Genomic DNA, 24562 nt, shown 5'->3' on the forward strand with positions numbered 1-24562 from the left:
ATTCGCCGGCAACGGTCTATTCGTAACGCGCGTGATCGTAAAGTGGACGTGCCGGCGGTGTTGTTATGTCTATCTCATTGGTGAGTGACCGTTGGGCCATGTGACATTTTGAAAATTTCGTCCGTTAACGCTGTTTTATTTATACACTTGACCATCACTGCTGCAGTAGACTTTGCGGAAGTGTGATCGCAGTGCGAGGCTATTTTTATTTTGTCCAGTAAACAAATCGCATTCCAGTTCGGAAGCCAACCCCTCGTTTAGTAGTGTACACTGGACATCGCGGCTGCGCTATCCGTCGATTTACAACATAGACAAAAAATTCTGTGAACACGGCCAAGAGGTCAGTCGCCTCTTAGTGTACGTTGCGTTATCGTCGGAAGCACTTTAGTCGCTTATCCTTTTAGTGTAGCTCATCGTATTTTTACCAAGGCAGTTGAGCGGGAAATGGAAAGGATTCAATACCTGTCCGGATCGTTCGACGGCCTGTCCAGTAACACTGGACACCATTACTTCAAAAGCTCATTCGCTAAATCTATGGCATTTGAGACAGCCAAATCGCTCAACTTCGAATTGGATACAGTTGGCGATTGCGATCATCAGGTAATGAATTATCTTGATAATAATATTATCCGATATGAGAATAACTCTTCACAAATAATGTTAAATCTTTAAAAAAAAACGAAAAGGTCGCATAAATTATTATTTTTGAATTACATTAATTATCAAAATTAACGAATTGATATAAATACATTCACAATTGATGGGTAGTTCTCTACAGTACCTCTAAAAATATACATAATAATTTTGCTATCTAATATAATATACTCTGTTTTGTATTATTAAGTAGTTTATGTCAACAATGTCTTGCAAAACAGTTGACTAGTCTTATGTGACAAAAAAACATTATTTTAGTACGAGTACATTTATAAACATATTTTAAAGATTTCAATGGAATTAATTTCACCTTGTTCGTGTAATTAGATTTGAATACTAAGTGATATTTACAGCACATATAATAATACAATACGCATTTATGAAGTGAACAAGTAGAACTACAGATTATATTTGCAACAGTTGCATAAATTTAGTCTTTGCATAATTGCACGAAATAAATTATTGTCATACCGTTAATTATATACAAAAACGCATATAAACAACTTAATCTAATCGCTAACACAAAGAATACAAACTATTTATATTAAATGCAAAGGTAAATTTTAACTAAGTCTATTCGTGTATTCAATTCATAGGAGAATTTCATTTTAATTAAAGGGATACGAACAATTGTCTGAAAGTCTGATATTAAATGTTTAATACCAGTTATGAAAATATTCTATGCTAGTTCAATGTTTATACATTCAAAAAATGCTGTCATTGAAAAATTATCAACAATACATAAAATACACTTGTAAATTACTAGAAATAAAATAGGTTTGTACATATTTCTTCTTATCGGTTATTTTTAATTTGTTATCAATTTTGAAATGTTATTTCAAAGTTGTATACACCTAATACCATTAATTACATTTAAAATACGAGTTATCAACAAAGACATGTACGTAGAACATTATTGCTATCAGTGGTCACTAAAACTAATAAATTGATAAATTTTTCTGTAAAATTGCTTTTATAGTGAGTGAATAACGTAGCGGTCTTATCTAATTATCTTTCATTAAGAGGTCAAAGGATTTTATTATTATTTTAAACTCTTTAAATATTTGTGGCTAAATTTAAAATGTTTGAATAACACATTAAAGCTCTCTCGTTAGAGCTTTTCACTTGACAAAATATTTCAGAATAGGTTAATTTGTGTCTTATAATTAATTTCATCTGAAACAATGATAACTGTATTTATTTATTTTATAAAAAGTAATTCTTAAGGTGTATGTATTAAATATATTTATATAAAATGCTCTAAATTAATGTTTTTACCTAATATTTTTTTTATATTTTGTCCAGTGTCTTTGTATTTTTTAATATATTCACAGTACTCTATTTTTCATTAAACGCATCAGTAGTTACCAAAAAGCACATTTGTTTTTACATCATATCATTTGTTTTAAACGTATAATATTATAAAAAACATCAAAATGTTGTGTTTTTTATGATATTCATCGAAACCATGTGACTAGTTCATTATACTTAATTATAATTCACTTCAATGTAACATAAATGATCTATGTTTATTTATATCAATTTTATAGTTAAATGATATTCGGAAATGTATTTAAAAGTATATACAAAATGTTCAGCAAGTAAAGAAACAGGAAAATTGTTATAAACAATGAGAACAATAGAAATCTGTTTCCTTATTTACTGAACACCCTATAAAAAAAAACATGCAAAAATCTCCTATAATAATAAGAGATACTTTTTTTTATAATAATACTCACAACTATTTAAATTTTAATAGGCCTTTAAATGTCTTAACAATTAAAAATTTATAATTTAAAGCATATTATAAAAATTGTATCATGTTAATGATAACGACTCATTTCTTTATTTATAAAACTCGTAGTTATTACTAATATTTCACAATTATTGAGATAAATTTATTTATTGCCTATTTTCAAAATAAGTTCATACACACAATTTATTTGGGTTTTAAACACTAGTAAAAAAAAAAAAAATTTGTTCCAATGTACTTGAAATGTAATATTTAGATACAAAAGTTAGGTCAAGGGACGTCTAATTTATTTCTCTGACTATATTCATTGACTGATTATAAATTGTATACCAGAGTTCTCTTTACTATTTGTACTCTCAAAATTGGTTTAATTTCCATACATTTTTAAATAAACTATCTTTGAATTTATATTTTATGACGTTGAGCGATTTGTTGTTTATTGACTACATTAGTTTTCCATTTGAAGGTTCGATTTGTCTCCATCAACAATAGCCTTGTACTGACACATTGTGCATTATTTAGTAAATTTATTAGGTAGTACAATTCTATACTTTCCTTTTACAGACAATATGTTCTTATTGCCTATTATAGGTAAATATTGATGAAAAATCAATAGTGCAACAGTCACAAAAGACTCCCAAACGCTAAAAGGTTGTTATACAGCAAATAATTTTTACCATTTTTCGGCAACTAATCATTTGTTGTCAAAAATTTTAGCGACAAAAAAATCAGTTACTTCAATAAATACAAAAGAACTACTATTTTTAGGTAAAAATAATTTTTAAATTTTATTGTGAAACAACATAAAAAAATGAACACTAACGTTTCGGTGGAACTTCTACTGTATTATTTTATAGTGTGCACTGTACAGAGCACTAGAGTTACTATGTAATTTATGTAGTAACAATCGGGTTTATAATTATGACTGTTAGTAGTTAACAGAATTGTTAATAGAAAAATAAAATTTAACAACGTTGTACAGATGTGATAAACAACAAAATTGGTTACTGATGTTGTTCGATCGTTTGTGGTCTAACGGTGGTGATCGTAAATAATAAATTATAATTTTTTAACCACTCCGGCGTTCAGTTATAAGACTCAACTGAAGAATAATAACCATGAACATTTCAGCAGAGTATAAATGTATTGGACCAGTGAGGCCGATGAACTGCTCTCATAAACATAAACGACCATAAGTAATCCAGTCAACGCATTTATTTATACAGACAACAGTACTTCATAACCATCATGAAATCGTGTTAATTAAAAACATAATATGCGAACCTCTTCACAACCTGACCGTAATAACAGCCAAGTCGTGCTCGGCTTTAATCTACGTAATTATTTATTTGGTACCTTTATACATTAAAATTATTACACTTGGGGTTTATTCTTCAGTAGACGCCATTCGACAGAGTTTCACCGTTTTCTTTTTACATTACCCGTTGTACAGAAATTCCTAGCCATGTAAATTTTCTGTGTAATGTTTACTTCTGAAAATTGTTAACTTATCCATGCGATTTCTATTTCCTAGTTCGTTGTCCTATTAAATGCGTTATATTCTGAACACTAGTTTTTATAGCAAAATCACAAAAAAAAATCATAATTTTCACTAGATTCTTATCTCGTTGGACAAAACCATAAGTCTCATCGGTAACACGGATCGAACGAAAATAGTACTTTAGATGTATCTATTCGATTGTCTGTGTAATTGACGACAGCGACTCAATAAATTTATTCTTGTTAGGTTAACTTGTTCTCACGAGAAGTTTTTACAGTCAATTTTGGGTAAGGAAAGAAGACAAAGAGAAAATCCTTTATGTTTTATGTATGTACATTTTGTTATTGAAGTACTGTACTAATGTAATTTGCGAATGAGTCATAGTAATGTTACCGAGTTGAGTAAGAGGTTATTCTTAAGTTCATCGAGTGTAGATGGGTTCATTTTAACGTTACTATCTAACTATCATTACAATTGGATATATTTTTTTTTTAAGATGCTTTTCTATTCATTATTATTTTACCATCAAATCAATTGTATTTTCTTCGAGTTCGTTTGTTACATGTGTTATAATAATAGATTTATTTTACCAAAGATTCTGTTAATTTTTTCATTAAAAATTGTTCTTTTTTAAATTTTAAACGAACATTTTTTATTAAAAACCGTTTTTTGTAAGTAATACGAAACAAGTAAAATCCAAAGTATCATTTAATATTCTTACATCTTATACTTTTGACTCAGTCCAGGTGCCATTGAAATACATGTTTTCTTTTTCAAATTGTGTAATTGTTCAAAAATAATTATTATTGTATTAACAATAATAATAATGATAAATATAAAAAAATTATTATTTATAAATTTGAACTGAGATATTATTTTGGGATTCGCTAATGGGATCTACTAATAAATAATTTAAAGAGATATTCTAAAACAATAACCGTTTAATAAGTTATGAAAAATTATAAGATGACCAATAATACAGAGTGATTGACTAACTATGCCTCGCGAATTTTCTTTAAAAATATTAGTATTATCGTATATGTAATTATTTTATTTGTTATAAATCTTTGTTGAGCTACTTGACAAGAAAAATGAACATTCAATCTTCATTCCTCAACACTTAAATCAATATCAACTTTAGTTTTTCAAATAGCAACCCAGTTTTTTTTTTTTATTAATCTTGTTAATAATAAAAAAAAAAATTTTCTCAAAAAAAAAAAATCAATTTTAATAAATTCTAAGCGAGATATTACTATTTAAAGTTTAGGGGATTTAACAAATAAAACAGTAGTCGGATAAATATAGTATCGTTATTATTTTGTGTACCGATAAGAAGTGGTAGCGCTTATTGATTTACGATCCATAATGTTCTCGTCTGTAATGATTTTTTCTTAATAAACCCTAAACTTTAGAGAGCCGTGGAGCGCTTAATATTTAATAAAATAAAATATTTTTTTTACAAAACATTTTTTTTTTATTAAACTAAATCTAATGGTATAAAAAAAAAAATAGTGTTGCCATTTGAAAATATGAAGTTGACACTATTTTTAAGCAAAAGGGATGGTGGTAAAAATTTAAATTTTCTCGTGAAACAGCTCATCAAAGATCCATAATGATTAAAAAAAAAGAATTGTTTATAACTCTTATATTTTCAGAGATAATTCGTGAGGCATAGTTAGTCAATAATTAACATATACAGGATATGTTAATTAATTTTTATATATTTTTCTTTATAATTTATTATTCAGTATTCTAAATTGTAGTATATGTAATCAAATGATGTTTGAGGTTATTTATTAATAGTTTATGACCATCAGGTCACTTTAAACATTTAACTTATTACATAGTAAGAACGATATATTAAGTAAGAAGGACATAAGAAAATAATTATAATAGTAGTCTTAACAAAACTACCTACATTTTCATTACATTTCAAAATTGACCTTTTATTGTACTTGCATTATTTTTTTTACTTTCCAAAAGGGATCTATTGAAAAAAATTACCTTCAAATATTGTTAAATTATTCGTGATTATTTTCATGAAAAAAAAAAAAACAAATATTCGTAACTTTCTTTGCTAAAACTACTTTCCCTCTCTTCTAATTATAATGCATATCGGTAGTTGTAATGAGTATTTTGTTATTAGACCATGAAACCTGTATAAAGTTTTAATGGTTCGTATTATTCATAGACCATATTTTAGTGCTTTATCAAGCCCGCAGAAAGCTATTGGTTAGCCGCTGTGTCAACTGCTTGGTACATAAACAATCATTGAGTGGTTTGGTAATAACATTATACCTCTTGTAAGATGAATTGAGTAAAAACGAAACAATATTTTTTACGACATACATGCAATCCCTCCAAAGCATTTACCTTGTTATTTTTTATTCCGATTGCCAACGTATCGATTTTGCTCGTTTGTCGTGTAAATGTAAGTTAAGTCACTATAAGAAGAGAAGACATATTGTGTATCATTGAAACTGGTCTATTGCATCAATACGTGTAATTTTACAAAGCAAACAAAATCATTACCATTGTTTGTTTACATTATTATACTGTGATCATAAAAAATCGTTATAATTGTTATTTTATAACATACTGATATTATTCACTGTGACTTTCTCCCTAAATAAACATTTTAACACTACTCTTTTAAATACATATTAATTTGAAATAATTACTATTTTTTATTGTTTTTGGTGAAATTACCCGTAAAAATCAATTACTGCGTTTTACAATAAATATACTGTGTAAAACTCATCAAACAAAAGCCCAGACCGTTTTTATACGGGTTTTCTATTATTTACAGTGTCAAATTAATGTGTACATTGAAGTCACTCATAGTTAAGTTTTTAACGTGAACATTTTTTTGTGATTTAATTAAAATAGGATTTTAATAATTCTTTTTTCCACTTGCAGATGACCGAAAAATGTTCTCCAAGCTCAAACCACAGATGTAGTGATAGTGATGGATCTTTCGAGTTTATTAAAAATGAATACAGAAACTTACAAAGAGTAAGTATTATAAATTTTTCAATGACTTGGTATACATTTTTAACGTAAAACCTTTAGTTCAAATAAATAGACATTGTAACTTATTCGTTTCTATTTTTGTAAGAATAATTTTATCCTCGTTTTTTTTAAGACTATATTTCAATAAAAAAAATTTGCTATCGTTAATCACACGTGAAACAAACCAGGATTTTTGCTGTTAATCTATACCTAAAAAATATAAAATCAACTACAAATAAACATGGTAGTCATTCTGCTTGTCATGTTTTTGTCATTATTATTTGTCTCGTTCAATAAAATTAATATTATTTTAATCAAAGTGTATAGTGATTAAATGATATTTTACCACAAAAGTAATGTTTAAATGTAGAACATTTTAGAATTTCTCTTCAAACCTGTACATTCTAATCGCTTTAGTATTAGATGAATTGGAAAATCATTTACCATAAATTTTCTGTTATTTTTAATACTATCATTTTTTTTATTTTTTCGAATGTAATGATAGTTTTATTATGTCTATGTTCAAGTATTACATTAGTATATTTTTAATACGAAAAAATGAAAAATAAATCGTATTTTTATTGAGTAATCGTAATACATATTATTAACTGTTATTATTATTAGACTGTTGTTGTTACATATTGTTTTGTTATCATAAACAGTAAAATGACAATAAAGTATTTTGTGTGAGTAGATTGTGTAATTCGTTTGATATTAGAGCGACGGCGATGGCCACTACAATTTCACAGTCCATACTTCTTATATATATATTTGCCATAACAAACCGTTTTTCTTTTCGTACAATTTTATAAACAAAAAAAAACCTAGAACAAAGTACTGATAAGTGTTACAATCGCTATTAACCTTCAACCACCGTTAAACCGTTCAAGTAAAAAATAATTCATGTCGTACACGTTTTGGTAAAATTACCGTCGAATTAAATTGAACACTGATCTCTTACCGAACAATCTCACTTAACTGGGACACCACATTAATATAATAATTATCGGTTAAAATCTTTGTGGGCCATTTCCAGTTGTTGCTCTTACGCCAATCTCCTCCAGAATTACAAATAATATTTGCATGTTTTCCTAGTTTGACCATGTCATAGTCATTCTTACGTATTGAGACTATGGTCTATGGAATTCAAAGTGTATATCATAGTTGCGTCAGAGATTACCATGTGTTTGTGTAAAAAGCCGAAAGTGAGATTGTTATGAAAAATTTTTTTATGGAAGGCAATAGCACATCGAAAAATAAGAGACTTTTCTAAAGAAATATATAATTCACTTTCACTGGCGAATATCGTTGGCGGCTCTTTGTCAATTGTTATAAAATATAGCCCACTTTTCTATCAATGTTTTATTATTATTATGATCACCTGAACATATCCGATGTCTGCATATGAGACCGCGATTGTCATCGAATTTTTTACAATGTATAAAACCGTACGAAATCAGTGAGACATTGAATAAAACAAAGTAATTATGATATTAATCTTAAGTTGACCCATTTCTCCTATGTTGCTCTTATATTTTTAGGCTTTCTGTAAGTGTTTCAACTACTGTCAGACTTAGTATAATGATTAAAAAATAAAAGACGTTCTTGTAGCCACACAACATTTCCATAGGTTTCATTCGCTTCTCCATCAACACTTTGATTCGTCAGAAACAAACTATATGTCGCTTATTTCGTGTTCGTGCATAGATACATATAATTACATATACGTACAGTCGGAGAACATAATTCTCCTATAAAAAACACCATTGTGTTATTTCATTTCATAATAGCTCGCGTGTGTTACTGTGGTATGCTTCAGTGGTGCATAGTAGACGGTGAACCATAGTATGTATACATTGCCCGAATTCATTATGTGTGGCAACATCTCTTTATTGTTGTTCTCCGACTTGTTTTATTGTTACAATGTCAACTGCTCTTTTTAATAAAATAACCATTACCTTTATTGATAAGTTTGTTTATGGTCTTCAACTCACGAACAAAAATCCTACTACTCTGTTTCGTCGAATTTCCTCGATGTTATTTCTCAGCCCTGCCGAGTTTAAATGGGTTATACATTTTTAACTATTAACAAATTTTTATCTTACCGTTTATTATGTTGGTTGTATTAAATGAAATGCTTATACTTTTCTATACAGCGTTTTATTTGATTTAAGGCGACACTAGTAGTTACGGTAATGTACAGCCGTTCAGTGAAATTGATATAAAGATAGGTCTTATAAATCAAATTAAAAATTTATGGTACAATAATTATGTAAAAAAAATCACTTTTGTGTCTTACAATAAGGAAGTTCAGTTTTCATTTGTATTTGTGACTTCAACTATGAAAATAATGTTATAATAAAATTTTATTACATCGACTTTTACAAAGTTCGTTAATTGTTATACGTAAAACTGTTATTCCCTAACGTAGTTTTATCAGTACTTCTATACACGTTGCTCAGACTATTTAAAACTATGTTTTAAGATATTTTTAAAAATATGCGGGTAGTTATCTCTGTTTTTTTTTCTTTTTTGTTTATTTATACGATGATTAACATAACAATATATGTTGTATCAATAATATGATTAGATTTGCAATACGTTGTTCTGCTTAAAACACTAAATTTCTTGTATGAATTAGGTCATATGATTAGCAATTTTATAATAGTTAACATATTTAAAATATTTAATCGTTAAGATAAGTTAACTAGTCTATCGAAAAAACTATTCGATGGCATTCAATAGAATCAATTAGAATTGAAATTAAATTTCATTAAAATGATCATATATGTTATTAGGTTATTTCAATTTTTAAAAATTGAGTAATCTGCTTTCGTAGTAGTCGTTGCTAAAAGTAAGCCCACTTTTAGGACGCACAACACAGGATTCACACATGGTCTGTCAACCGTGACTTATCCGATGAGTTTGTCCTGCATACATGTATACAAAACTAAATAAATTGTCGTCCTCTCTTAATCCAAACACCTCGTCGAAATTAATTACATTCCGGCTATGTTGATGAGTAATAATTACTTATTATTTTTTGTTTTAATGCTTTGTTTGTCTTATTCTAGTTGTACGATGATTTGAGTGCCAAATACGACAAACTGAAGCGGAAAGAAGAAGTTAACGACCAGCAGAACCAAGAGGAAGCTCCTTGCATCGAGTTGACTCTGGCAAAATCCCAAGTAGAAACACTACAGTGGCAACTAAAACAGGTAAAATATTTTAAGATAATATCAGCTATTATTAATCTTCAAGCGGCCATTCTCCCCTTGATTTTAATTTCTCTTATTTTTAAATAATGAGTGTTTTTATTATTATGGTTAGTTTAAACTTGTGTTATATTTAACCTAACTGCATAGGTCGAATCGAGCAATCAAATGTATAAAGCTGTTTTAGAACAAGTTTCAAAATTTTTAGAAAAAGCTCACACGTCATTGAATACCATAGTTCCCGACAGACCTAATTTGCCAATTAAAAATAGGTAAAAAATTATAATTATAAACAAATAATAATCGTTATAGTAAGCATGTTCGTGATGTCAATAGGAGATTTTCGTTAAAAAGCAGCCGAGAGGAACACACTGAAAAACTATCGTTAGAGGCTTATAGGTTGTACCGTACTGTTCAATCGATTATTCAGACCAAAGAACCCGACCTAGTCCAACATCTTCAACCTTGTTATAGTAGCTTGTTTGATAAAAACAGTAATTTATCGGTAAGTGAAATTGTTATTCTTTTAGATTCTAATAGAATTGTTTTTATTAAATATGATATTTTTACAGACTTGCAGCTGCGATTCTTTACCTACTGTGTGCAATAACATGAAATGCTTAGAAATCTCTAGTGACAGTTCGAATCATAGTGAATCTTTTACTAAAAATTCAGACTTTTGCAAAAAAGACATTATTATACAAAAGAGCAGTATAGCCGTTGAAGATGAAAGCGGATTTTCATCGATAAGCTCACATGATAACAATAGTTCTCCTACTTATCCCGAATTAGGATTGCCACCACGTCGAATACCAGTTGATAAGTTTACGAGACGCTGGTCGAGTGTCTCCAGTACGCCCATCAGTCAGTCGTTTAATTACCATACGACTGGAGGTTCAAACACATCGACACCCATAAAAGTTTGTTGGGTTTAAATGACTAATATATGTGTACAGTTAACAAGACGTATATTCGTGAAAGACTTGAGTATTAGTAATTTATTTTTATTTATCGTTTTTTTAGTAGAATTAATAATATTGTATACATCTATTATTATATATGTGTTGTTTATTAACTTGTCAAAATTATTGACATTATTTGACAATGTTTTAAGCGACTATGTATTCATGATTGCAATTCTCCTTAAACAACCACTTTTCTTTATTTTTAATTTTCTTATTTAAGTTTGTTTTTTTGAAGTTTAAGCTATTTTTTATTACTCTTTCTTCACTTTGTATTAAATAATAAAAAAAAACAATATTATAGTACTCATTTAATCAGTACTATAAAACTGATGTACATTTTTTCATTTAAGTGTTCACATGTTTTTTACTATAATAAACATGAGTTTTTGAAAAACAACATATGTAACTGTTCGCATTTTTTATTAAATGAACAACATTTAAGAAAAATCCACGTCAAAATACTTTAATACTTTGTAAATGTGAATATTTANGTTTAAGTGTTCGCATTTTTTATTAAATGAACAACATTTAAGAAAAATCCACGTCAAAATACTTTAATACTTTGTAAATGTGAATATTTATCTGAATTTAAATAATCTCGCATAAGTTTGAAATACCTAAAAATCCTTATGAAAACTTGACAACTATAAATTGAAAATTAATCTAAATAAAAATAACTGATATGCTCTTTTTAATCTAAAGTTAAGATAGAACTAAAATAAATATGATTATTTTGATTTCAACTTCTTATAATTTACCATGCTTACAACAAATTTAGGTTATTTTGATGTTTCACATCATGACGCTATAACTCAAAAAAATTCGAATACTATACGGTTTTTAACGACTTTTTAATAATAAAAAATTGTGAAAATTATATTAAATTGGTTGAAGTTTTACTTACACGTGTGCGCTATTTTATAATCGATTGACGATTAGTTGTATCAATTATGCTTGAAAACGCCGCAGAAATGATAAGTTTTTTTTAGTGATTGACTTGAAACTTTTACTGCAAAAGTAATTTTATCCACTATCATTATTATTACTCTAAGAATAACAATAAAAAAAATTGTGGTAATAACTAGCAAGTTGACTTTCGAGTCAAGAAAGTCGTTGATAATGTCTATTATTTTCTTTGGTAAGCATATGCATCATTCTATTCATATTCAAGTACAAAATACAATCACAAATTATAAGAATGAACATACACACACTGGGATTATAATTTAATTTAATTTTGTTATTACTTCAGAACTGTTCCTTAAATTTCTGTGTATGCATCTCTTACGGAATTAAAACATTTGATATTTTCCGCCCACGAATTATCATTTCATTGTTACGGTTTCAAATAATATTATATCTTTCTCCGCCTGAAACTTCATCGGCACAATCGACACACCACATTATGATATTATGATGATGGAAGCGAGAAAACGGATCCATTCAAGTGATCTCGACCCGAATACACTTCCAGTGTCTATACCTGTGCATGTACAAACGAAGAAAACAAAAAGATACGCATATCAAATCACGCACAACACGAGCAAAAACATTGTATATGTATTTTCAGTTTGTGGTTTGCTCTCTCCGTCGTCAATATTGTGTAAAATATTCTCATATTGTCGTCGGCTGTTGAAATCTCTAGCAAATTCGACACTTACCATCTTTTGTAATGGCACAGTAATTTATATAGAAAGGTTGCTCACGTTTGAAAATCGATTAAACCTTCAAACTACGAGTTAATTTTTATAAAAAAAATATATATATGTAGTCAATTTTAAACTATTAATACTATTGTATTAGAGGTTAAACAACGTTTGTTCAACGAAATGTACGATAATATCCTTTGCTGTTTATTTAGTCGACTGAAGATTGTTTTCATATTTCTCGTATGTAACAGATAAACGAAAAATAAATAAGGTATTTAAATACCTTAAATACTGTGAGTAAAATACTTTTTGAACGATTTTAATAAAACCATTGTAATATAGACTTCTCATTCTTTTAATATATAAACATAATTTATTTTCGGCTTACAGTTTAAAAATATAATACTATTGAGGGTATTTAATATTTATTATACTTTTTTGTGTTGATTTCACTAAGGGTAATACAATGCTACAATTTTATTTGAGATAGTCATGTGAAATTATGTTTTTTGTAATAATTGTTTCCAAAAAACATAATTTTGCTCGTAAAAGTTATTCTAAGTGACTATGATATAAATATTGGCTGTAAAAAATTATTTTACAACCGTTGTTAAGACAATTATAACAAGAAAAAAGATTCCTTATTTTGGAAAAATTCTCAAGATAGGTTTCTTTTCAAAAATATTGAATGAGATGTCTTGGTGTCTGAATCAGATGCGTAGAGCTTATAACTTTTGCAAGAGACATTTTAGTTGTCAACGTAACATCGAAACAAATCAAGATGACAACTTGCAACAAAACGTTCCGGGATTTAGACGGGGTATTCGGAATGAGACGGTAAACGGTATATATTTTGAATTATTAATTTTGAAATTACATTTTTCAAAACTATTCTTATATAAATTTAAAACATACTAACTAAATAATATTACATTATTAGTTCATGCTGGTAAGTTTTTTTTTTTACTTTAAGTAATGTGAAAATGATATACTCATACAAATTGAGCACCTAGTACTCGTGTTACTATATTTCATGGCATTTTTTAGATCTTTCACATGAATAATTATTTTTAGTGTCGCTACTAATTCACACTGTTTTTAGTTATGAATATCTATCCTAGAAATAAATTATTCAGCCCTAAACCATTAATTTCTGCTTTCTCCTTCGCTATTCTCTCTTTATGACTGATTATTTTCACATTTTCGCAAATTTAATAACCTAAGTATACCTGTATATTTCAGTATAATTATGGCTTAACACCGATGTAGCAACGATTTTTCAGCGATTATTCTTCATTAAACCTATGAATGCTTCTATAGTTTAATGAAAAATAAATAACTGTATACAGTAACTGTATTCTTTTAACGCTAGCCAAAAATATAAGTGGGAGTTATAGTAATCATATAGTTACTTTAACTATATTTAAAATTAATCAATATGATTTCATGTATATGTCTTTACTCAACATTTATTTAATACAATATTAAATCAATTTTTATAATTTTAATATTTTACTTGACTGATTATCGAAATATCTCTAACTAATAAACAAATTTTAGTATTTAAACAACATTAACTAATGATGGGTCTATTATTCTTAAGCAAATTTTGAACAAAAAATATTTTTATTTAAAACTAAAAATAAAATAAAACATTAAAAATATTGTTTAGCTTTAAATTAATATTTTTAATAATATTAGCTAAAAGTAATCAAGTTTTATTATATACAAATAATTTTACTCAAACGTTTTTTTAAAATCTTTCTTAAATAACGATTTTAATACACTCATTTAGTGTAGGTATACTTTGTACTCTTAAAAGAAATTTAAGGTTTTTTTCTTTTGCTTTCCATTGTTTGTGCACCTGCTCCTTTTTCAAATATTTTAAAATCTATTTTTTGTTTGTACCTTTTCTAAGATCAAAAGTAAATGAGGCACTGACTCTCACGGTCCGTGGGATACAAAACATGTTATTACTTCGTTTTATTGTCTCACAATATTAGGGAGTTGTAGTTAAACAGTCAATAAGCTGGTAGAAAAATGTGTAAGCTTTTGATAATGACAATACAAATTCGTGAATTAATTCATAAAAAAAGACTTTATTTATGTAATATTGTATTGTTAGATCTTATTAAAGTGTAAAAAATTTAATTAATATTTCAGTGTGATCAAATGATTTTGGAAAGGGATAAAAAACTTTCGTAATAAAAAATTTCTTCGGCACTGTAATCTCATATCTCAAGATCATTTTCATTTGTATTGATTATATCAGAATATTATTGTGAATTGAAGGATTTACATAAATGGTATTCTTCTTATTAAATATCCTCTTCTTATTTTCCTCCCCTTAATCCCAACTACTTGGTGTCGGTCATCCAACATTCCAAGTACCTATTCTTATTTTGTATTTATCTTTCTCCCTTTTACACAAGTCCAGCCTAGAGTAAAGTGGTGATGTACCTAAACCGTTGAAACTACAAGCGTTGAGTAGACCTGTACACATAACTTGTGAAACAATCAGTCGCACAAGTTGTCCAGCTAATATCAAACACTTTATTCCTTAAGCCTTCTCCGTTTTTAATTACTTTATTTCTACTCACCTGTTTTCCCCACGTACATTTGAGATGGGACAAATCGCCTACATTTTGTTCAGGACTCCTCATAATTTCGATAACATTTTATGACGACTGTCGACCTGACGCAACCTCATTAGTCGCCTCTTACGACTGACAAAGGTTTGGTTGGGTTTATTCTTATCCCCTATATTTTATTAAATATCCAAAATATAAAATACGAAAATTATACAAAAATGTCATATAAGGTATATCAATTAGGAAAATCTGATTGAATCCCCTTCAAATAGAAGATTACCGCCACTGTACTCTTTTGAGAATTCATAGTAATATTAAAATAGGATATTGAGTGATTCTAACTATAATAGTCTAATTGTTTATCAAGTTGCAATTGTATTCAACATTTTATCTTATTTATACTTATTAAATTCCATCCTAAGTTGCTTTATAAAGTTTGACGAGTCATTTTATTGAAATTTTATGATAAATACACAAAATTATGACAAAATTCATCACTGTCAATAGATCTCGCTGGGAAAAAAAGGAACAATCAAACTCGAATCATATTTAGGTTCATGTTTGTTCTTTATGTAGTATAACCTGTAACACAATGAGTCGATAAGAGTCACAGTGAAAACTGAATTTAATCATTATCAATCTTCGATTATTTTAAATGAGCCATTATTTAAACAGAAAATGTATGATGTGATGATTTGTGTGTAGATTTCATATCTATTCATGTCTCTGCTTTCGTTTTCTTTATATTGTTTTGTACCGAAAGTGTCAAATGGGAGTGAACTGAATTGTTTAATTAATCAATGTCATAAGTTATAATTACACTATATTTTTAATCAGTTAAAAATGATTTTCTTTTATTGAAATCTTTATTAAATAATGTTAATGTTTGTTACAAATATATTAGACTACATTGAGTGTTCGACGTTTAAGATTATTGTTAAATGTTAAATAATATTTAATGCAAAACAACTATTTAACAGAAGACAAAAGTAAACAATCCTTATAGATTACTTGCACAAATAGAAAAGACTAACAATTAAAACAAACACATTGTTTTATTAGTTGGGCCTGTAATCTTAGCTTTTAAAATGTTTGTTATATTAATATGCATGTTATTACATGCACACATTTTCATTAGTGGCACCAAAGTAAAATAATAAGTAGGACAATTTTTTGATTTTTAAACCCCCAACCACCCTCAAGAATTGCATTTTTTTAATTAATCAATTCTAATAATTATCTTTCAGTGATTGGAAAAGAATTGATAGATACATAAATTTTTTACAAAACCAAATTATTTATTGTTGAATGCCTTTTTTTGGTAAATTAAGAAAAAATATTTGATGATATCTAAATAATATTTAATAATATTAGAAAATGAGCGAAAAATCAAGTTTTTATTATGTTGGATTTAATTTTTTTTTTTTATAAAGTTCAGTTTACCTCTTTTTTTTTTTTTTTTCTTTCAATAAATAAAAATATTTTGCATATTCAAATATAATATTATTAAGCAAATAACAACTGATAACATGCATGTATTTCATTATAATCGGTCTGGCTGTTAATAAATCGGTAGGATTACTATATCTGACATAGTAAATGTTAAATAACTATTATGAAATATTTTATTGAATAAAAATTATTATCCAGTTCTATCAACTATATTATTTAATTTTAAATAGATTATAAAGTCTTCAGTAAACAAACATTAGTATATTAATTATTTATAATAGTTGATTTATATGACAAATATCAACCAGCCATCCACTCCTAATGGAGTAGGTCAGCTACTCTAGTGAAACTTGAAGATTGGTGCCACTGGTTATTATATAATTTTTGTAAACTACAGTAATTGTTAATGTAGTATTAATACTGTTTTTTGATAATTATTTATAGGACACAATTTTTTTCGTTACTCTATTAACTAACAAAATGTTGCATATTTCTAATTTTTTTTACAGTTAAAACTTATTTAAATACTTATATTTTCCTAATTAAAGTCTATATTTATTTAAAATTTAGATGCGCATAAATTGAATTTTTTAATATGTTTAATATTTTTATTAGATAAAATGAATTAACTTAAAAAGATATAATCCTTCTTAAAAAATAATATTATAGTATATATCTGGTTAATATGATTCTTAATAAATACCACAAATTTATAATTAATAGCTTTTATAATACTTATGGGTATTATTCGACATTTAGTAGTGTAAAAATCAATATCAATAAAATCTGTTATTTATAACTAGACTCTTAAAGTCATTATATTACATTATTTATATATTAGGTTACTTTTAAAAATAACTACTCTTTAGGACAAATGGAATCGCGACCAGCGACCTCATTACAGAAGCCTCGACCTGACATACCAACAGTAAAACGATTGACGGTAGACCCTGTTAAAGCAGCTGCAGTGTTTAAAGCTTGTAAAGAGTTACGTGTGGTTCCAAGTGAAGAAAAAACGCCGATCGTAATCAAAACTGCTATAAATAGTGAAGAAATTGTTCCGTCCAGCATTTCAAATGATAGCCCATCAAAGGACAGTTAAATGTTAAAAACTATACTCTTTTTTTTATATTTTATAATAATTATATATGGAAATATAATAAATTATACTTGTATTTAATTCATAAAGTAAAAATAATGAAATTGTATCAAATATATTCTCAACTATACAATTTTACAAAAAGTCTGTGAAATAAAACACTTGATAATGAAAATTTTATACTTGAGAGGGATGTGAAAAAAATACAACGAAAACCATTTAAAAATTTATTACTACAACAATTCTATTATCTCATTAAAACTAATTTCTGTTTTCCGAAATTCAATCAAAATAATAAATTTTGAATCACTATTATTGAAGTGTGAGAGAGGGGTACTTAAGAGGATGTCGGCTAACCTCAAATCTAATGAATAACGGGAGTAAACAATAATTAAATAACATATAACTACATATATTAAAAGTTTTTCAATGACTATCTTAAAATTTAAGGGGTAGCTGTTAGGATCCAATTACTCAAGACGTGCAAGGGCACAAGAACTTTGAACACAGGGTGCAACAAACAGAACTTTTATTTTTAATGTTTTTTACAAACTTTATTGTTTTAATATGCCGTATTTATTTTATTTTTTATACTATTTCTTTTTACAAAGATGTAAATAGAGTTGTATTAAGGATTAGTTGAAACAAATCATAAAAAATGAAATAGAAAAATGGAGGGGTGTCTCGAAAGAAATTTCGAAATTCGTAAAATAATAAAATCTGAGAAGAATTTCTTTTTTTTTGGAAGTAAACGAGGAATGGAACGACTTCCGTTAAATTCAGGAATTTTCCCAGCACTACATGTATTATACTATGATAATTAGTGGTTCATTTTCAAAATTTTTCTATATTGTAATATTAAAAAATATTATGTATTTAAAATAGATATTAAAAATAAATAGAACTTTCTTTTTATCTCTTGTTCCTTGATATCTCATAAGATACAACTCTATTTACATCATTGTATAAAAAATAAAATAAATACGGCATGTTAGATCAAAACGTTTTAAAAAAACATGGAAAATAAAAGTTTTGTTTTATTAACTTAACTGTCTATCTAATAAATTACTATATATTAACATATATAAATTATTTATTCAAGAAGCACAGTTTAACTCAATCATTCTCATGCTAATACAAAACAACCATTCACTCAAATATAATCTACAATATACATATATACCATTTTGAGTTGCAATAATTTTCACATAGAAAATAAGTCGTCGGGACAATTTTTTTTTATAGTACGTAACATAAGCTTTAATTAAACATATTTTTAAAGAACGTAGTATTAACTTCCCAAATACTGATCTAAAAGTTTTTATTAACCTGTCATATTTTAAGTTAGATCATTGTCCTATTTTTAATCTAAGTTAAAGTAATATAACTAAGTATATTACTATTTAAGAAAAAAGTTGACGCCCCTATAAAGCATAAAGAATGAACTTAAAGAATACTATTTACTTATTGAGTATTTTTCACGTTATAAATTATAACACATAATTGGAAATACATGTGTAATTAACTAAATTATAAGTTTTTAATAATATAATAGAGACATAACAAATAAAATATAATATATAATTAGGACCAACTAACACACCATTTGGTCCTACTCCTTTATTATTTTTCATTGATGCCACAGCTTCCCATACCTCTTTATTTCTAATTAAATCCACCAGTGACTCGTTCCACGAGAAATACTCAGATGTCTCTCTTAGATACTCCTCATTCAGTAATTATTAAAAATACTCTTTGCATCTTTATTCATATCATCATCGTTCGTTAGCGACGATAAGGTAAATTCTACAAGACTGTAATAAGGTCAGCTATGGTGTATGGTTCAGAGTGTTGGACGGTTGATAAGAAAGTAGAGCAGAGGACGAATGTAGCAGAGATGAGAATACTTAGACGGATGAGTGGAGTAACTAGAAAAGATAGAATAAGGAACGTGCATATAAGAGGGAGTATAGGTGTAGCGTCAATCGTGGATAAGATGAGAGAAAGTAGACTTAGATGGTTTGGTCATGTTATGAGGAGAGAATAATCGGAAGCTGTAAGAACAATTATAGAAATGAATGTTGAAGGAAGAAGAGGTAGAGGAAGACTGAAAAAGAGATGAAGGGATGCTATTGAATGCGATTTGAGGACAGCTGATGTGAGCGTAGATGATGTGGGAGATCGTGTCAAGTGGAAGTTTAGGATAAGGGTGACCGACCCCAAGTAGTTGGGATTAAGGCGAGGAAGAAGAAGGAGAATATAATCGTTCGTTAGCATTTTATCGTCACTTTTAATACGTCTCACATTGTAATAATCTTTAGACCGTTTTTATCTTACTTTTACAAATTTATAAACTTATTTTTTGCATTACTTTGTTATGAGTCTATCATATAACTCATCATACCTATTAAACTTCGTCTTACCGCACATTTCGCTTCTTTGCACAAGCGTTTTGCACAACATTCCCTCAAATCTTCTATTTTTTTACTTTTCTATCGTACTTATAATTACTCTCTATGATTTTCTGAACTTTCTCTTCCCACCAGAAGGTTTCTTTGTTTTTTCGTATTCTACTCCTATTTTCACTAACAATCTCATTTGCAGTAATCTTTACAAAACTAATAGATCTATTCCACACATCATTTATGTATTTTTTTTCTTCTTCCCTTTTCAATTTCCATCATCGGATTTTTGATTCTCATCCTGTGTTTTTTTGTTTTTGTATACTCTTTTCTCACTATACCACAACTTCATTACAAATATGTTGTGTAATTACACTCTCACTTGGTCGTCTCTTACACCTGGCAAAGTATGTAATCTTATCCCCTTCCTTAGAGAAAAGGAATAAAAAAAGGAGTATTTAAAAAAAAATGTTTTTTCTTTATAACAATAGCTTAATTTGTCTTATGCAATAAATAATACTAAGTTATTAAATTATATTTTAGGCTATTATTTTGTTTATTAAAAAAAAAAAATCTTTAATTAGGCTCTAGGTAAATTATTAAACTAATGATTTTTTATTGTTTTATTGATTTTATATGATTAGTAAAATTTTATGAATAATATCGCAAGGCATGCCTAATAATGACCAAATGGTAATAAATTAGCGAATAATCAAGGAAAATAGCATTAATTTATTGTTTATAAAACATAATTTTTAATAAAAAAAAAATATCTTTTGATCAGGCACTAGTTTTTTATCCTTACAATAACCTGTATACATTTCATTCAAATTCTTCAAATAGTTTTTGAATTACAGTGGTCACCAACCAATGAGGCAAGGTCCAGCCATATAACCATGACTTTGTTTCACAATATTTTTTTAGCTTCGATGCGAAGCTGATAAGGTATTGGTTTTACTAAGATGTGTTTTTTTTTTGTGTGTGTCTGTTACCACTTTTTTCAGCTCTCACCGAACCGATTTCTTTCAATGATACGTCAAAAAATCACAAATCGTATCTAGTCGAAGACATTACCCTCAAAAATTGAAAAAAATTCCCTCGTTCCCCGTAAATGGGGGAAACCTCCAAAAAATTACAAATTAAAAAATCGCTAATTTTCGAAATTTTTTTACTTAAAATTGCCATAACTTTTTAAAAATAACCGAATCAATATAAATTTTTCTTATATAGATGCATGATATCATTACCTTTCATTTGGTATATTTTTTTTTATATGTGACCCTTTACTTGCCCACAGGAAGGGATTTAAAATGACAACTTTTTCACAAAAAATTAATTTTTTCAACTTGACTTTTGAAAATGTTCCGGAAAATTTGACACTTATATATATATATCTTAAATTAAAACTAATGTAATATACTTTATTATGGTAAAAAAAAAATTCGGACTTTATTTTGTCTTCACGGTTAAATGGCTACCGAATGCTATTATTGGTGAAAATTCTCGATTTTATATTTTTACATTTTTAACTTTATAATGCTATGACATATTGAAAAGTGTATGGACAACATTATTTTTTTATGAGAAATAATATTTTTTAATAATCCATTTTTCATTCGACATACTTTATCTTAATTATGATATTAATAAGGAACTAGCAGATCATGTAGTTTTTGGAATAATCCACCAATTTTTTAAAATTAAACACTATCTAAAGATTTACATCGAAACGTTTTTTCTTTTATAGTGATTTTAATCACTGTCAGATATCATTAAACTTGATCCATCTATGCCACGTCATCACTGTGCCGCGACCTCCCTGTGCTGGGTTTCTTATATTAAAATATAATATGTCAAAAAAAAATAATATTTTTAAAACTCATATTTTCATCCTTTCAACTATTACTAACCCCTTAAAAGAAGTATATCCTAACTTCGTTCCTACAAAAAATAATCGTTCTAGAAATTCGTTATTTTTGGAAAGAATTCTTTCTCAACGCTGAATAATAAATTCTAGTGGTACCTTTTTTATTTCGCAATAACCTTGACATAAAGAAAATTTTTGAAATTACAAGATTAACGTTAAGATATTTCTTAAAACTCGAATGCAGAAATATCTTACAATATTTTACCAGAAGATAACGTTAAGACATATGAATTACATGTATATTATAAAAATTCTGCATTTATTATTATTATTATTATTATTTTGTTGTTGTAATACTTAAAGTAAACCTTCAAAAAAGTTTGTACTATTATTGTAACTTTTGGGCTTTAAACTATTTAAAAAAATGATAAAAAAAAAAATAATTCATTGTCTTTTAAGAATTTTACATAGTTTCTCTGTAAATCTTTTTAGTAATTTAAACAATTATGCACGTTACACTCTTGTTGATTTTTTGTACATGACCAAGGTCATCTTTCCAGTGGCTTCAAAGACCTTTACGTAATACCCAAATTGCACAAAAACTTCATTAGAGTGTTCATGAATCAGTGAATGCCCGACTATATATTCAATTAAATTGTTTCATTATAAAATTATATTCAATATCGTTTTAAATACCAAAATCAGTGAATGTTATGTGTAAAATAGCGTTTAAATTTTCATTTAAACTGGATATATTAAGCGGCCTAGTAAAAATTTGTAAGCTTAATAGTAATATATTTACGATTCATGTTTATATGTTATAGTTTTTACGATAAATTGTGACCTAGTTTTATTAATATTATCTATAATTACAAGTTTACTGTGTTAACAATACAAGAAAACATTTTTCCTAAAAACAAAATTAAGTCTTCACTGTTTGACATCATATTTTTAGCTTTAAATCGTATTATGAAATTGTAAATATGGATTATCATTAATTTTCAATCAAATATATTCAATTAATATATTTATAACATGTAACACTGTAGAATTCATATTTTATTATTTATAAAAAATATTAACTTTTTAAATGTATTTTTAAATATGTATAATTGTATAGAACAGAATGCAATAATATAATAAAAAAATTTTGAAAAAAAAAATCTATTATTGCTACTATTCATTATAATCTAATTAATATTTTTTAAATAGTGTTTGCAAATTATCTGAGTTTTTATTTTAATTCGGTAAACTCTATATTTTTATCAATATAAAAGTATATCAACTCTTACTATCTTTTAAACATATATAATCGTTAATAATCTGAATGTTTTAGTAATAAATTATTTTCCTAATAGTCATTGATGAGACATACTCATTCATATACACGACATAATGAAAAGTATGCCATATAAATGTTACGAAAGAATAACGATAGTAAAAACAGCTAGATAAAAAAAATATCAATTAATTTTCAGGCAATAATTAAAACAGTAACTATGTTAAATAAACAATTAATGTCCCTGAATAAATGCACAAAAGTGTATATTGTTGAGTCAATGAGATTATTTTTGTCATAATTAAAAATTTGATACTATTATTGGTCTAGGTCAAGGTAAATTAATTATTGACATGTCATTATTATTTAGTTATTATTATTATTATTATAATGATACTACATAGAAAAGTGTTTTATGACACTGATCATAAGATAGATTTAACCTGTGTGCTCTTATATAAGCGTTGATTAATTGTCGCTTTTTACATAAATGTTTGAGTTTGAATAATAATATTAAAATATAGGCAATGAACAGTATTTGGGGGTAAAAATCACAATAGCTTACGGTTAAGCATTAATTTTATGATATAAACACAGACAATATGAAAAACTAATAAGTAATAAAATAATATGTAATGATAATATCATATTCAGTAGTTAGAAGAGTAATGTACCAAAAGAATATTTTTGAGAACAATTTTTCTGTAATAATTTTACATTTCTATGTCTTCTCAATTTTATTGTATTTCTATGGTTTCTCTTTTTATTTTTTTGCACTTCTATGGCTTCTCATTTTTTTATTGCACTTCTGTGGCTTCTTAATTTTATTGTATTTATATGGTTTCTCATTTTTTTTATTGCATTTCTATGGTTTCTCAATTTTTTATTGCATTTCTATGGCTTCTTAATATTTTTATTGCATTTCTATGGCTTCCTAATGATTTTATATTCTATAGCTTCTCAATTTTATTGCATTTCTATGGTTTCTCATTATTTTTTTTTTACTTTTCTATATCTTCTCAAATAACTTTATTTGAATGGTAGTAGGGTGTGAGGCGACACCCCCAACTTTTTCCACGAGAATATATCACAACTAAAAATATTTGGCCTGTACTCGGTAGTC

At 27.1% G+C, this 24562-nt stretch overlaps 2 protein-coding genes across 2 annotated transcripts; both read left to right on the plus strand.

The window, feature by feature from the left end:
* The first annotated feature begins 14 nt into the window (after positions 1-14).
* LOC126904633 (uncharacterized) lies at positions 15-11255 on the plus strand. The gene is made up of 6 exons (XM_050683817.1): positions 15-600; positions 6828-6923; positions 9995-10138; positions 10286-10407; positions 10472-10640; positions 10708-11255. Exons 1-6 carry the CDS (start codon positions 445-447, stop codon positions 11068-11070), a joined length of 1050 nt encoding a protein of 349 aa, XP_050539774.1. The 5' UTR covers positions 15-444; the 3' UTR covers positions 11071-11255.
* Positions 11256-13246: 1991 nt separating this feature from the next.
* On the plus strand, positions 13247-17962 carry LOC126904639 (uncharacterized). Its single transcript, XM_050683833.1, has 2 exons — positions 13247-13593; positions 17662-17962. The coding sequence occupies exons 1-2, from the start codon at positions 13443-13445 to the stop codon at positions 17892-17894; spliced, it is 384 nt and encodes a 127-aa protein (XP_050539790.1). The 5' UTR covers positions 13247-13442; the 3' UTR covers positions 17895-17962.
* Positions 17963-24562: the final 6600 nt, after the last annotated feature.

Source organism: Daktulosphaira vitifoliae, unplaced genomic scaffold, assembly GCF_025091365.1.
Source record: "Daktulosphaira vitifoliae isolate Bord-2020 unplaced genomic scaffold, ASM2509136v1 Scaffold_4, whole genome shotgun sequence".
NCBI classification, from domain to species: Eukaryota; Metazoa; Arthropoda; class Insecta; order Hemiptera; family Phylloxeridae; genus Daktulosphaira; species Daktulosphaira vitifoliae.

Bases quoted from the DNA above. Each gene is read 5' to 3' on its own strand.
- LOC126904633 (XM_050683817.1), top strand. From the start codon at position 445: ATGGAAAGGATTCAATACCTGTCCGGATCGTTCGACGGCCTGTCCAGT. The intron at 6,924-9,994 runs GTAAGTATTATA...GTCTTATTCTAG, and splicing joins AATACAGAAACTTACAAAGA to TTGTACGATGATTTGAGTGC. The intron at 10,641-10,707 runs GTAAGTGAAATT...ATATTTTTACAG, and splicing joins ATAAAAACAGTAATTTATCG to ACTTGCAGCTGCGATTCTTT.
- LOC126904639 (XM_050683833.1), top strand. From the start codon at position 13,443: ATGTCTTGGTGTCTGAATCAGATGCGTAGAGCTTATAACTTTTGCAAG. The intron at 13,594-17,661 runs GTATATATTTTG...ACTACTCTTTAG, and splicing joins TCGGAATGAGACGGTAAACG to GACAAATGGAATCGCGACCA.